The 13,953-nt window shown below is 30.4% G+C and overlaps 1 protein-coding gene across 1 annotated transcript; it reads left to right on the top strand.

Annotated features, from left to right (window-relative positions):
- Nucleotides 1-213: 213 nt before the first annotated feature.
- LOC124536814 (low density lipoprotein receptor adapter protein 1-like) lies at nt 214-13,346 on the top strand. The gene is made up of 6 exons (XM_047113428.1): nt 214-391; nt 8,413-8,586; nt 9,613-9,718; nt 11,752-11,923; nt 12,810-12,872; nt 13,036-13,346. The coding sequence occupies exons 1-6, from the start codon at nt 343-345 to the stop codon at nt 13,114-13,116; spliced, it is 645 nt and encodes a 214-aa protein (XP_046969384.1). The 5' UTR covers nt 214-342; the 3' UTR covers nt 13,117-13,346.
- Nucleotides 13,347-13,953: the final 607 nt, after the last annotated feature.

The following is a 13,953-nucleotide window of genomic DNA, read 5'->3' as shown; positions in this document are numbered from 1 at the left end:
TAAAAAAAAGTATTTAAAGTAAGTAAGACTATGAAATACCAACTAAGAACAGTAACTAAGCTACATTAAAATACGAATTGCATATTAATATTTATTTTTATAAACAATTTAAGATAAAATAAATTTATTGCGCATAAGATACCGCGTAAATGATTTAATTTTTATACTCTTTAGCGATCCTGAATCTCGTATGCCCATATCAAAGGGTTGGTCGCAGCTCAGTTGCAGTTATCTGCAGACCACGCGCGGGAAAAGTTGCGTACCATAGGTTTTTAAATTTCGAACTATATACGGAATATTTTTTTTTAATTTACGTTAAACGAGCTTAATAAAGAAAATAAAATGACGACGCTTTTAAGAAAAATGTGGAGGAACCATTCGAAACACAAAAGTAAGTCTAATAATTTTATTATAAACTGAACGTTTTGTTTCAAATAATTTTATTTTAATATAATTATGATAGTTACCAATGAATATTGTTCATAATTTTATTTACATTATTTAATTATTTTTAAATAAGTGAATTGGACTGAAAAATTGACATATAAAACTTGTGAATGTAAGAATATTTATATGATTTATTATTTCATCACTTAATATCTATGTGAGTTCATTTAATATTAGTTTCAACTTAAGAACTTTTTTTTTGACTACATGAGCTTAGTTTCTCTCTTTAATTGCTGAGGAATTAGAACTCGTAACATGCGCCTTACTGGATGTTTAAAGGGATTAAAAAACTTGTCGTGTTAGTTTTCTACAAGAGTGAAGTAAATCAGTAAACGCTGTATATAAACCATATGGAACATAAGCCTTTAGAAATTTATAAGAGCATGATAGGAAAGTATAAAAAAAAAAAAACAATAGTTTAGTCAGCTTTCTCAGAATCAGATAAAGGTATAAAGTTGTATCGTAAAAATACAATACGAATATATTCTGTAATATTTTGACACACAAATTCAGCTTATTAAGGTAAAGGGTCTTAATATTATGCAATTTTAAAAATACAAATCAACGCTAATATAAGTTTTCTTTTATTAATCTTAAGCTATTCTAGCTATACGCTAATAAACAAGCCTGGCGATTTGACTACGTTAAAAGTTTAATGTAACTACGAAAATGTGATTTTAGATTTTAGCGTCATTTACCCTTTTTCACTAAATGTTTGATAGTTCGCAAAAAAATGGATCAGTTACCAATCTAGATACAAGTGTAGTGGGGGCGTTATGATAGGCAGATTTATTTTTCACTTATCTTTACTCTATACTCAGCATTTGAAGTGCACAATGCAAATTTGTTTCATTTGCGCTTCTTGAATTTATAATAAATAAATAATAATTAATAAATTAACTAAACTATTAAGAATTACTATGACGCAAAGGTTAGACATGACAGTGACGATTTTTGTTTAAAATATAATATAATCCATATGATTTAAATATGATGTATTTCAAACTCAAATAATATGATGTTTTTTAGTTATTTCCTTGTAAAAAATGACAGTTGATAGTCCAAGGAAATAGACAATTTATAAGCAATCTCTCATTGCCGTTGTTTTTTTTTCTTTATGGCTATTGGTAATAGTTTCAGCCAAAAATAATTCAGCCAATGCCATTTTTAGTAATAATGTCTGTAAAGAGTTCATAATAAAATATTACCATTAACATTAGTATTTAATTAAATTATAATATTACGATGCAATTTATACGAAGTATATTTCATTGATAAGGTTTTCCCAAACATCCATCAATGTAAATATTACTCGATTAATGACACTGACGCATGAATCAATTATTCATATTTTGATTCAATAGTTGTAGTATATTACTGGTTGATCCACACGGTTTCATCAGCGAAAACATAACTTCTTCACCCCTTACTTGTGATTTTCTACAAAGCAAAAATATATTGATATATCGATTTCAATACGTACAAATTAAAATAAAAAATAGGTACTAGAATAGAAAATAATGTCTGAATATCGAATTATTATAAATATATCTGTTTGAGTTTATGAAAGAGTATTGATTGACCACGCCTAAGTCTGGGCCAGTTTTTGTGGTGGTCGGAAGCAAGTTAGCCCATGCTTCCTTCTAGGGGTAATGCATGTAAAGCTTTGATTTAATATTCATGTCCTAAGTTACTCTTCGATTAAGGACATGCACAATTATTTGGAAATAATAGAGCTAGTTAAAACTTTCTATTTTAATTTTAAATTATTAGGTATATTTATTTTATTCGATTTTGTGTAAAGATTGATCTTGAAAGAATTTAAAAATAGCGAATGATTATTGCGTCCTTAACACATTTTCTCTTAACACATTGATGTACTTACATCATAATAAATTGAGTATTTTTGAACAAAAACTCGTTCGTACTACTAATTTGGACCAGAGACTTCAATTACTGTAAAATAATATTTTCTGGTACCTATTTATATAATACAAGAATGGATTTTTATTTTGCTTAAAACCTTTTCACATAACAGGCATAGATAACGAAAGGATGTTCCTAACCAAATTTATTTTTAATCTATTTTGAAAACAGAACTTTCTTTTAAATATTTTTTTTTTATTTTGTTTGTTTACATTTTGACGAAATATACGTTCGAATAACTGCGTAATTATTCATCACGTGTACAATTATAATGTATATGAATGAGGCGAAATTGTATTTTCGCAGAATTCCAGTTCAAACTGACGATACAACATCCTTTCCAAGGCTAGAGAGTCCTACATTGATAACACTTGCGAATTGCGTAATAGCGTTCATGCAGTTTTGTTTGTAAACATTTAAAACGTCGTTTACTAGAGTTTGATAAATTACTGTATTTTTCTTGTTGGGCTTGATGTTATGGTATCTAAGAAGTTTATGATTGAAGGGTTGCCCTTTTAATCAATAATTTGCTGAGATAGCGCGCCTTTGGGTCTGTATGACGATGTATCGTTCGAGATATTTAAGCAAGTTTTATACAATTTATTGTTTGCCTAAATTGAATTTTAATACATATTAAGAGTTTTGGTTTAAAAAGAACAATCTGAATGTGACCAAAAGAACAAGTGAACTGTAAAATTAGTCCGTAAGAATTAACTAAAAATTCACCTTACTTAAATTATCTTGAAATTGTCTTAACGTCCAATACTAAACGTATCAAAATAGAGAATCTCTCTTGATCAGCAAAATTTCACGAAAGTGAATTGAAGTGAGTTCATATATAATATGAATAGAATACTTGTCGGTGAATGTTAAGATAAATGCATACGGTATATGAAGAAATAATTGTGCAGTGTTACATAAAACCTAATCTATTTGAAGGTGACTTTCTTGAAAATCAAATTATTATTTTGTACCGTTTTTTTCATTTAATTATAAACATAATTATGTTTAACATACATATTTCAATACCCGAGGATGTTGTTTTTTTTAGGGGAGGCTTAAGCAAACTTAACTAGGACCAATTCTATTACCAAATCAATAGTTAATCAAAATCGAATGGAAAGGAATGGTAATCGTTGCCGTTCAGCCATATACCGATTTTACAAAAGTAACAAAAGTTACGTTAATTAAGTTAGTTCGGTCACAGGTGAATGATATAAAAAAGTAGATTTGGTGATCTGTTACGATTAAGTTAAGGTTAATGTTTGTGATAGTTAAAGTTAGATTGGAATACTTTCGAAGACATATTACCGGTATAAGTTAGAAAAGTTAGTCTCTGAAGTTGTAGACATCTCGAATATCATTTGTGCGAATTTGTACCATTGTGATGTGATCCACAGTTTAGGTCACATAGTCGTCACATAGTCGCTTTAAACATAGGGACTGTTGCTGTGCTACGTATATCACGATAACAATTAGTTTTAGGGTCGAAAATTTATAAATTGAAATCCACTGTAAATTTGAAATATTTTTAAAAACGACGAACACTACAACCAATGGGGGTCGAATTATGTTTAACGCCAGTAAAAGTCCGTATAACAGTTTTTAATATTAACCTAGGTATTCAAAAATATTTCTGTAACGCTGTAGAAAATTGATGGTCTTCTTAATGATTAATGGTTACTTTTGATCATAAATATTAGCTAGTAAAACTTTGTAAGAGACGATGGCTTACCTTCCTTATACTGTAAATCACTGGCCACATAACAGTAGGTTATTAGTTTAAATGCTCTCTAATAGGACGTAGTCCACCTATGTCGCTATGGTCCACCGTTAGTCTACCTGCTTTATTAGACGCGAGTAAAAAAATAATATAGGCTTTGACACATTTATCCATAGCTTTCTACGATACAAGAAAAAACCTGCTTCATGCCCACTTTCTAGAGTCAATAGTCGTTTATCTAGGGTTTATGAACGCCGTAATTATAACTGCTCACATCTCATCCGTTAACATTTATTTATTCTTAGTTCATACCACATACAGATGAAAGTTGACATAATTGTCTTCGTAATTGTGGATAATTGATATTAGCGTTTTGAAATTCAACTGCACCTACGAATGTTCAAAGCAGTAATTTGTTTCAGTTTTTGTGTTTTCTTCAATCATATTTTAAAAGACTTTTTTTTTAAATTATAAAAGATTATGGTGTCAAAATTATGAATCTTTATTTTTTTAAGTGGTCACACGTTATTTACATTATGAAGAAGAAAAAAAACAAATGACAAACAGAGAAGTAAAAGTTACTGAACACAATATCGTGATTCGTGACAATAATTTATTTTATTTAACTTTAGTTTTTAAGATTCCCTCAGGACACTTTATATGAGCAATTTCACTCGCATTAAATGCGCATCGAATGTAGTGTGTTCGTGATGTATTTGTTATACGAACAGCAATATTGCATTTATCAATTAAATATTAATCAGCAAATATTTTTTCACATAAATCTAGCATATCTCGCATCAGCTTTATATAAAAGTACTAGTAGTTGTTTTAGGATGTTATTGTATAGTACAGCAGCTGAATTTTTTAACTTTGCCGTCTCGTAAATTCAAATCGTTTATAATAAATATATTGGTAAAAAAGGCGTATTATTCGATACAAGATTTTTGATTTGATTTTATTTGATTTGCTGTATGTAGCATGTAGCCTATGACCGTCCTTGGAGGTTAAGTTTGCTTCATACCAAATTTCATAAAATTCGGTTCAACGGTGAAAGATCTACAGACCGACAGAGTTACTTCACATATTGAGACTTGCTTAGTAAAAAGTAGCCACGTGTTTAGTATACAAAGCTTATTAAATTAAGATTAGATTATGAATGGCTATTATGGTCTTTCGATAGTGTTATTGCGCCTAATATACTGACCTATGGCCTATTTCCGTTATCATCCGTCTGGCCTAGATAGTGACGATAAATATTATTATAATCAAAACATTATTTATTAACTAGAATTAAACCCTAAATGTGTTTTGATTATATCACAGAGGAACGTTGTTTTAGGCATTTTGCACATATATATAAAATGAATATATGTAAGTAATTTAACTGTTTTTGGTAAGCTTGAACCCAACGCCTCCGGATTGTTTCAAATAATGAAGATATATTTTTTGGTATTATATGAAAACAATAATTGTAATTTATACGCTACGATTCTGAGGTGGTTATTTCAGAATCGGTGGTATATTTTCTGACTATCAATAAGCAATTGTATCGCTTCTATATTGAATAAAGATTTTGACTTTGATTTTGCTTTGGAACTAGATTTTCAATTTGAAATTTCAGTCAAGTTATTTTTTGTAATCATAATTTAAAAAAGACCCTTATACTGAATGTATAATTTAACCGAAGATTTTTAAAATAAATTTAAATTTAAAAGAACTTTATCTAATGAGCTATTTTTTATATCAAGCTAGTCGTTTCCTAAGAAAGATGATCTTTATTTATTGACATAACAACAATGTGAATAATGCGTAATAGGTATGTTTTCTAAATATCATAATATATAATACAGATAAAATAAGACAATAATAAAAATATTAACCCAAATACAAGGTCTGATGTCACGTAAATATTTTTAAAAATAAAATATTTTTAGACGCATAATCTGTACCAATGTTATAAATACGAAAGTAAATCTGTCCGTCAGTATATCTCGGAGAAACTTGAACGGAATACGACGAAATTTCGAAAGAAGCAAGCTTGAACAAACATACATGCAAGGAAGAACATAAGTTCCTTATTATGATTATATATTTTCGATGTTTAAAACATTTAAAGTTACTGAAACCATGTTATATAAAAAAAAGTGTTACGAATTTTGTTCAAGCCGGGTCAAGTAAGCTGGGGTTATTTTTTTATAATAACGTTAATAATAATTATTACAGTAATAGCTTAGCTCCACACATTGATTTATGATTTACACCAAGCTTGCCCATTTCCATACTGAAAATTTTAAATAGTTACTAAGTGGTTCACAGTTTCTAATGTAATATTGGCTTATTGATTGTGTACCCAATTAATAAAATTCCACGCGGTGCCCATGTTTTTTGGTAACGTTTATTGACTGTTTACGTATTTTTTTTTCATAATTCTATATTTATAACCTAAGCCGTTAACTTACCAGCCACCACACAGATAATTAGTATAAACAGTAATTGGTTGTTTTACTTCAATTTAATGATCTAAAATGTAAAAACTACGTTTTTAATGTTAATTTTATGCGTTTGGTACGTTCCCCGTTACAAAATATTAGACACAGTTTACGCTAAACCTGTATTTACGTTGGGTTTGCAATAAATTGTTATTCAGTTACGCAGGCAAATTATTTTCTAACTAATACCCGGTCAGCTGCCTGCTATGTTTTATAATGCCAATTTCAACGTATCCATAATCTGATGTTTTTGATTTATAAGTAAGTTAGACTTGTATAAGGCAAAATTAACGGATAATTCAGAGTGCAACTTTTCCGAAAGAAACTTAATTAGGTACTATGGAGTATTCTTTTTGGCAAACTTGAAAGGGTCTTTGACGTCATGAGTCATCTAAATTAAATACCCAAAATTTTAACGAATTTACTTGGAGGTAGGGCTTTGTGCAAGCCCGCCTGTGTAGGTAACTATAGGCACAAGTAACATAGCATCTTAGTTCCCAAGGTTGGTGGCGTATTGACGATGTAAGGAATAGTTAATATTTCTTACAGCGTCATTGTCTATGGGCGATGGTGACGATTTACCATCAGGTGGATCATATGCTCGTCTACCAACATATCCATAAAAAATAAAACCGAAAAATAAACCTCTTAGTAAATAAGTATTCATATTATCAGCTTTCATCACTATGACTATGTACATAAAAGTTTCATTTTTTGAAATTTCTTTAGTGAAAATAATTTAAAATTTGTGGTCGACTATTCCGATAAAAATCATACGATACATAATATAATAAAGCTGTATATTTGTATCAATATTACGTCGTTAATTTGCGTTATAAAAAGGTCTATACTCGTGTAATAGGCATGTTAGTATAATGTATTATAATTGTTTTTTTTATGGAATGCACATAATGACTGATCACACAATTACGTTTCATATAAATGGTAATTTATAGCTAATAATGATGTTATTACGCCCAGTAAGGAAATCATGGTTGTCGCGATTAGCTTATCGCGGTCTACTATCATATTATATACTTTCTACTTTATGTCTAGGTATTATTTGTTTATTAATATTTTCAACTCAGAAATAAAAATGTATTTTCTTAAGCTAATAAAAGTGGTTTTGGCTTTGATTATATTTGATTATTTTTATCTATATTACCAGTGGTGCATTTACCAATAGGCTAAGTAGGCTGGAGCCTAGGGCGGCAAATTTAGCCCAAATTTGTTATTATCTTACAGAAAGAAAAAAAAAACTTATATGTTTACATATTACGTCCGTAATCCGTTTACTCGTCACTACATAGCGGGTTGGAAAAATTATCTAGTTACTGATAGAAATATCACCTATTTTATAATTATACTAATAACGGGAAAAAACCGATTTAATGAGGACGATAGAACACAAATCATAAATTTTGCTAAAAAGTAGGGGTGGCAAAAATTTAATAGCCTATTAGCGACAGATTTGTAAACCGCCACTGTATATTACATATAATAAAATAAATACACCGTTTTTGTCTGTCTGACTGTTTATATCGGCTAATCTTTAGAATGGCTGGACAGATTTTGGCAAGACTTTCACTGGCAGAAAGCAGATATATAACTTTATTTCAATCACGCATAGCTTCAATTCGGTTGTTGTTAATTAATTCCATTAAATTAATTGATATTTAATTGAAGTATTCAAACAGAGAGGCAGGACTACTTACGGAGATTCTTCTTTAATGGGGAGAATGGTTAAGCTTTGCTGCTTTACATGCTTGCATGCGCAATAAAAAAAGTGTATTTCTATGGTTTCTTGTTTTTTTTTTTTTTAAGAATTATGCGAGGAATGGGCCCTAGCGGAGTGCGAAGGAGAGGGCTGGTGGAGAGAAGCTCGTGACGGGAGAGGCAATTCCGAAGTCCGTTACGCGGGTATGGCTCCAGTAGAACGGGCTGCGTCGGCACCCGCGACTGCCCTCGCTGTAAGATCAGCTTTACACACGGCCAAGAGTAAGTGGAACTTTTAAATAACATTGTTTTATTAACATATTGTTTTATTTGTTATCTGTGTACTTCAAATTTAATGTATACTCCAAATAAAAAAAAAACTTTTCAATCAAGACTAATGTATCTGCGTGTAAAAAGGTTTCTTCTCGAACGGAAATCTGTTTGTAAGATAAAATATCGGTTGTTAAAATTGGTATAATATTACATTAGTCTGAGTGTTTGTTATTATAATTAAATCGATGCATATTGAATTATCTTTGTGTGTGCGTCACGTTGGTGATCCTTTGTAGATGTCAATTATCACAGTTTTCATCATCACCGGAATAAGCATATGTAAACTTGGAATGATATTTATTTATACATATAATAAAATTGGAGTGTCTGTTTGTAATATAAAAAAAGCCTTTTTTTACTCAATGCATATTGATTGTATGTGATTTACACGGTACGTATACCAAAATGTCATTTTCTACAATTTTTGTCGGTCGGTCTGTCTGTCTGTCTGTTTGTTCCGACTAATCTTTGGAACGGCTGGCCCGATTTTGACGGGACTTTCATCGGGAGATAGCTCATATAATAGGGAGTAGCTTAGGCTACAATAATACACTTCTTTTGTTATATTCAACGGCGTACAAGGTATAAGATACAATTATATTTTTGAATTTTGAATATATTTTTCTTCTTATTTCTTCATTGTTTTGGTATGCGCTTTTGACTGCTCAAGCAGTTGTTATTCCACATTTGTTATAAAAAGAAAAATTTTATGGAACCTTAATAATTTAATAAGGAGGTTTTATATTTCGAATTTAAGTAAATGTGAATAAGTTATATACGCATAAACTTAACACAATTGTTTAATTTGTTTATTAACGTTGCAACTCCAATAATGTCTTCCTGACCGAATTTCGGTCACGGCCGTCATCTTTAACTGCGCAGTTTCTTATCAGCTGATGGGAATACAAACAAACCAGGTCGGAGAAAGATCAGTAGAAGATACTTTTAAAAATGTTTTTTTTTTTTTAATTTCAGCTGTAAATAAAAAACTACAGCGAGTGAATCTGGACATCAGTTCGAAGGGCATCCTCGTGACCGACGCAGACTCACAGGAAAACGTACTCAGTGTCTCAATTTACAGGTATAAGTTATAAATTATGTGGTGTAAATAAATCGGATTATGTAAGGTTACATATCTATAATAATGCTTTAGAATATGTTTTAAATAAAAACAAAAATTTGTGCTTAATTCAACTGACTGAACGATGCGTTAAAGGTACAAAGACGCAGCGTGTGTTACAATTTCAATAAAGTATTGTGACTTCGAAAATCGAAAGGAAATATTTTTAAAAATAACTAATGAACATTTATTATCAGCCTGAGCTCGTTTTTGTTATACAGTCGAACTTTTCTGAGAGTACTCATTCTTTCGGGATGTGATGCGGATGCGTTAGATCAAGATGATTCCATAAGCTTCAGCAGTGATGTTAGTTGTTAAGAAATCTGTATAATTTCGACAATTACTCAGATCGCCTACTCAAGGATCTGAGTCATACAATATTTCTAAAAACTAAAAGGACCCATCTCTTCTATGTCTCAGATCTGTGTAGCTACGATAATCTTCTATGCTCTTTAAAAGAAAAGTGGAATAAAGCTGTTACGTATGTTATGTTTTTATTAAATAAGATTGTTTATAATGCATCCTGTAAAAGTGTTCTGAGTGTTAATACAATTTATTTAATTAATTTTATGGGCTTTCGTTTTTTTTGCAATCACGTAATTTTAACAAAATCAGCATAATTTAAGAATTCTGATATGTGAAATCAATAGGATTTAAATAACACTCTGTATGTTGGATTCTCTCTAATTCTGCCTTTTTAGGAATATTTTATATTAAGTTTCTAGAGTTCTAAAGGTTAGTAACAATTAATATAAATCTATTTATTATTAATGAACATTAATATGCATACACATTAATTATTATTTATGTAACAGAAGAAAATTCATTGACTCCATTATCACATGACCTGTCTCATCTTGAGAACATTGTACTTTTAGATAAAAAAAATGTGTCAATAATATTACTTGGAGTAGAATATAATTAAGTATATTAAGTTTGTGAGATAGTAATCTATCAAACGTATACAACCGTAATTATATTTCCTGCACAAATTACACAGGGTTTAATCATTAATGAACCGATTTGGAAGCCCTATAATATATTGTTACGGGAAGAAGTTACGGGTTGTACTTATCACCTATTTATTACCTTTGTTTTTAATGATTAGTCATTTATATAATATATTTATAGTTTGGCGCGGTATATTTTCATATATATCTTGTACATACCATTCATATGTCATTGATCTGGCTTTACCTATTTTCATCTTCATTGTTGCTAATTTAAAATTTTGCTCTTATCACTGAAGTATAATATACGATGGTAGGGGCAAAAAAAACAGTTATAAGAGGTTATAACTGTTTGTTTTGCCCCTACCATCTATGAGCATTGGGACAATTGGTTAAATTATGTTTACCGTCCTAGATTATGTAAATTTCATAGTCATAATTGTATTCACTGTAAAGTATTGCACTGTAGATAAGGATTTCGTTTAAAAAGCAAAAATATGGGGTCTTTTGTATGTATACCACAAGAACAACATCAGCCTGTAAAATTGCCACTGCTCGGCTAATGTGGCAGAATTTCTATGAAGTTAGACAGATGCAGGTTTCTTCACGATGTTTTCCTTCACCGCCAAGCACGAGATAAATTACAAAAAAAAAAGATTAAGCACATGAATATTCAGTAGTGCTTCAGGTGCATCTTAACCTACGATTGATGGTTATCAATCGTAGGTTAAGATGCACGTGTTCTAACCACTGGGTATCTTGGCTTTTGTTTGTATGTATACGTTCTATGAACACTTGACGACCTCCATGGTCGAGTGGTGTGTACACCGGTTTTCATGGGTACGCCACTCTGAGGTCCCGGGTTCGATTCCTGACCGAGTCGATGTAGATTACCATTAGCTTTCTATGTTGTCTTGGGTCTGGGTGTTTGTGGTACCATCGTTACTTCTGATTTCCATAACACAAGTGCTTCAGCTACTTACATTGGGATCAGAGTGATGTATGTGATGTTGTCTCATATTTATTATTATTTATTTTTTTCAGGATCTCATACTGTTCGGCGGACGCGGCCAACGCGCGCGTGTTCGCGGTGGTGGAAGGCAAGAGCGTGGGCGGCGACGACGCGCACGTCGTGCACGTTTTCGTGTGCGCGCGCCGCCGGCAGGCCCGCGCGCTCGCGCTGTCGCTGGCTCACGCTTTCAACGATGCGTACCAGGTAACTATTGTTCTAAGATTTGGAGAATCTCCGTGAAAACTTCTGGCTACGTAGTAGTACTACGAGTAGTTGCATACGTGAAGTGAAACAATAAAATTATGTATCTCTAATAGATACTTTTATCAAGGTAGTAAGTTTAGACTTCTCATTTAAATTAGGAGTAAATAAAATTTTCAGCTATTCAATGAGAGTAGCATATTCGGATAGTTTATTTTTGTAAACCTATTCTTAAAAATTACAACGTCGAACATTTTTAAAATTAATAATTACTGTTATTATAGAATATTACACATTTACATAAATATTTTTGAAAGTCGTTAAATTGAAGAGAACGGAAAACTAATAAAAGAAAAATTACTTATATCTTATATATATATATATTAAAATTAAATCAATGTTTCTTAATATAAAAATAAACTAAAACAAATAAATTGTTTAATATAAAATCCTAATATTTATGATTATAATTATATATAATATATAAATTGTTATTTTAAGTAAAATATTGCCATCAGTCTTCTCATTTGAAGTTTTCGACGATTTTTATATGTATGTAATTTTATATATTTATGCATAGCTTAAACTATATAAGCTATGCATAAAGTACACCTTAGTGTTGTAGTATGATTAATTACAAAGTTCATAAATAGAATTAAGAATTTAATAACTAATGCTGTAGCTTAATGACATTGATTGATGGATTGATCAGAACAACACGTGATCAATTTTATATGGCACATTTAACTTCCCGTGTTAATAGAAGGACCACACGTGATTATCATATGTACATGCATCGGAAGTTACAATTACAGCTCATATTTTTAATCGTTTTTTTTTTTTTTTTTAATACAAGCGCACTGTAAATATTCCTTTATTTTATTTGCAGGCATGGCAAGCAAGTCAAGCTGCTTCCTTGAAATCGGGCGGTAAACGACTAGTAACTCCATGGGTAATAAAAATAAATTTATTGTAAAGACTAAATATCCTTTTCTTTAATAATTGAAAAAAAAACTTGTCAACTATGCATGACAGAGTATTCAGTATTCAGCCAATGTAAAAACTTTTTGGTATTTATTTTCGAAACTATATCAAAATATTTTTTTGTCACTCAGGTGCACTTTCCCGATGAATCTGAGGAAGAAAGCGACGGCGAACAGTGGAACTCTCCCGCCCCGCTCGTGACATTCGCCTAAGCCTAATTAAGAACATTTAGATATTAAAAAAAGATTATAATAATTTTAAACGTATTTGTAGAGTTCGATATGATAATAATTGATACGATGGTTTTATATTTTTATATAAATATCAGCATCGAAGTTAAATAGCTTTAAAACTGAATAAAGGCTGGGCTATATATAAATACTTATTATATTTAAGAAAAAAAGAACTATGTGTTTATATTAGCTATAATTTAAAAATCTATCTTAAAGTTTTTAAAAAAAGAATCATAATTATCTAAATAACGGACTGAACTACTTTTTTCTTTCAATAAAGTTTAAAAAACAACTGACTTATACTGACGTCAACAGGGAATATATTAATGTTATACTAAATTGCACATACATTGTTTCTTTTATATTAATAATATAGATTATTGTATTATAAATGTATTGTACTATATAATATATGGACTTTTAATGTATTAATAAAATAATACAAAACAATAATTTGAGTTATCATTGATTCAATTCAAATTACATGTATATAATATTGGTTAATTTTATTAAATAGTTGATATATGTACCTGATGGTAAGTGGTCACCACTGACCATAGACATTCGCGCTGTAAAAATAAATCATTCCTTAAATCACCAATGCGCCACCAACTTTGGGAACTAAGCTGTTCTATATAATTGTAGTACTACTGGCTTTATCACCCAAGCACAACGATATTAAATATTTCCATTTTGCGATAATGTGTCTGATGAGTAGGTAATATTCACACACACACAAAGCCCTACCACCATGTCATGTCAGTATCAGTGTGGGGTTCTTAGACATGATTAAATTTCAATCAAAATTTCATTTTT

Source organism: Vanessa cardui, chromosome 17 (assembly GCF_905220365.1).
Source record: "Vanessa cardui chromosome 17, ilVanCard2.1, whole genome shotgun sequence".
Taxonomy (NCBI): Eukaryota; Metazoa; Arthropoda; class Insecta; order Lepidoptera; family Nymphalidae; genus Vanessa; species Vanessa cardui.
This window is presented reverse-complemented; position numbering and strand designations above follow the sequence as displayed.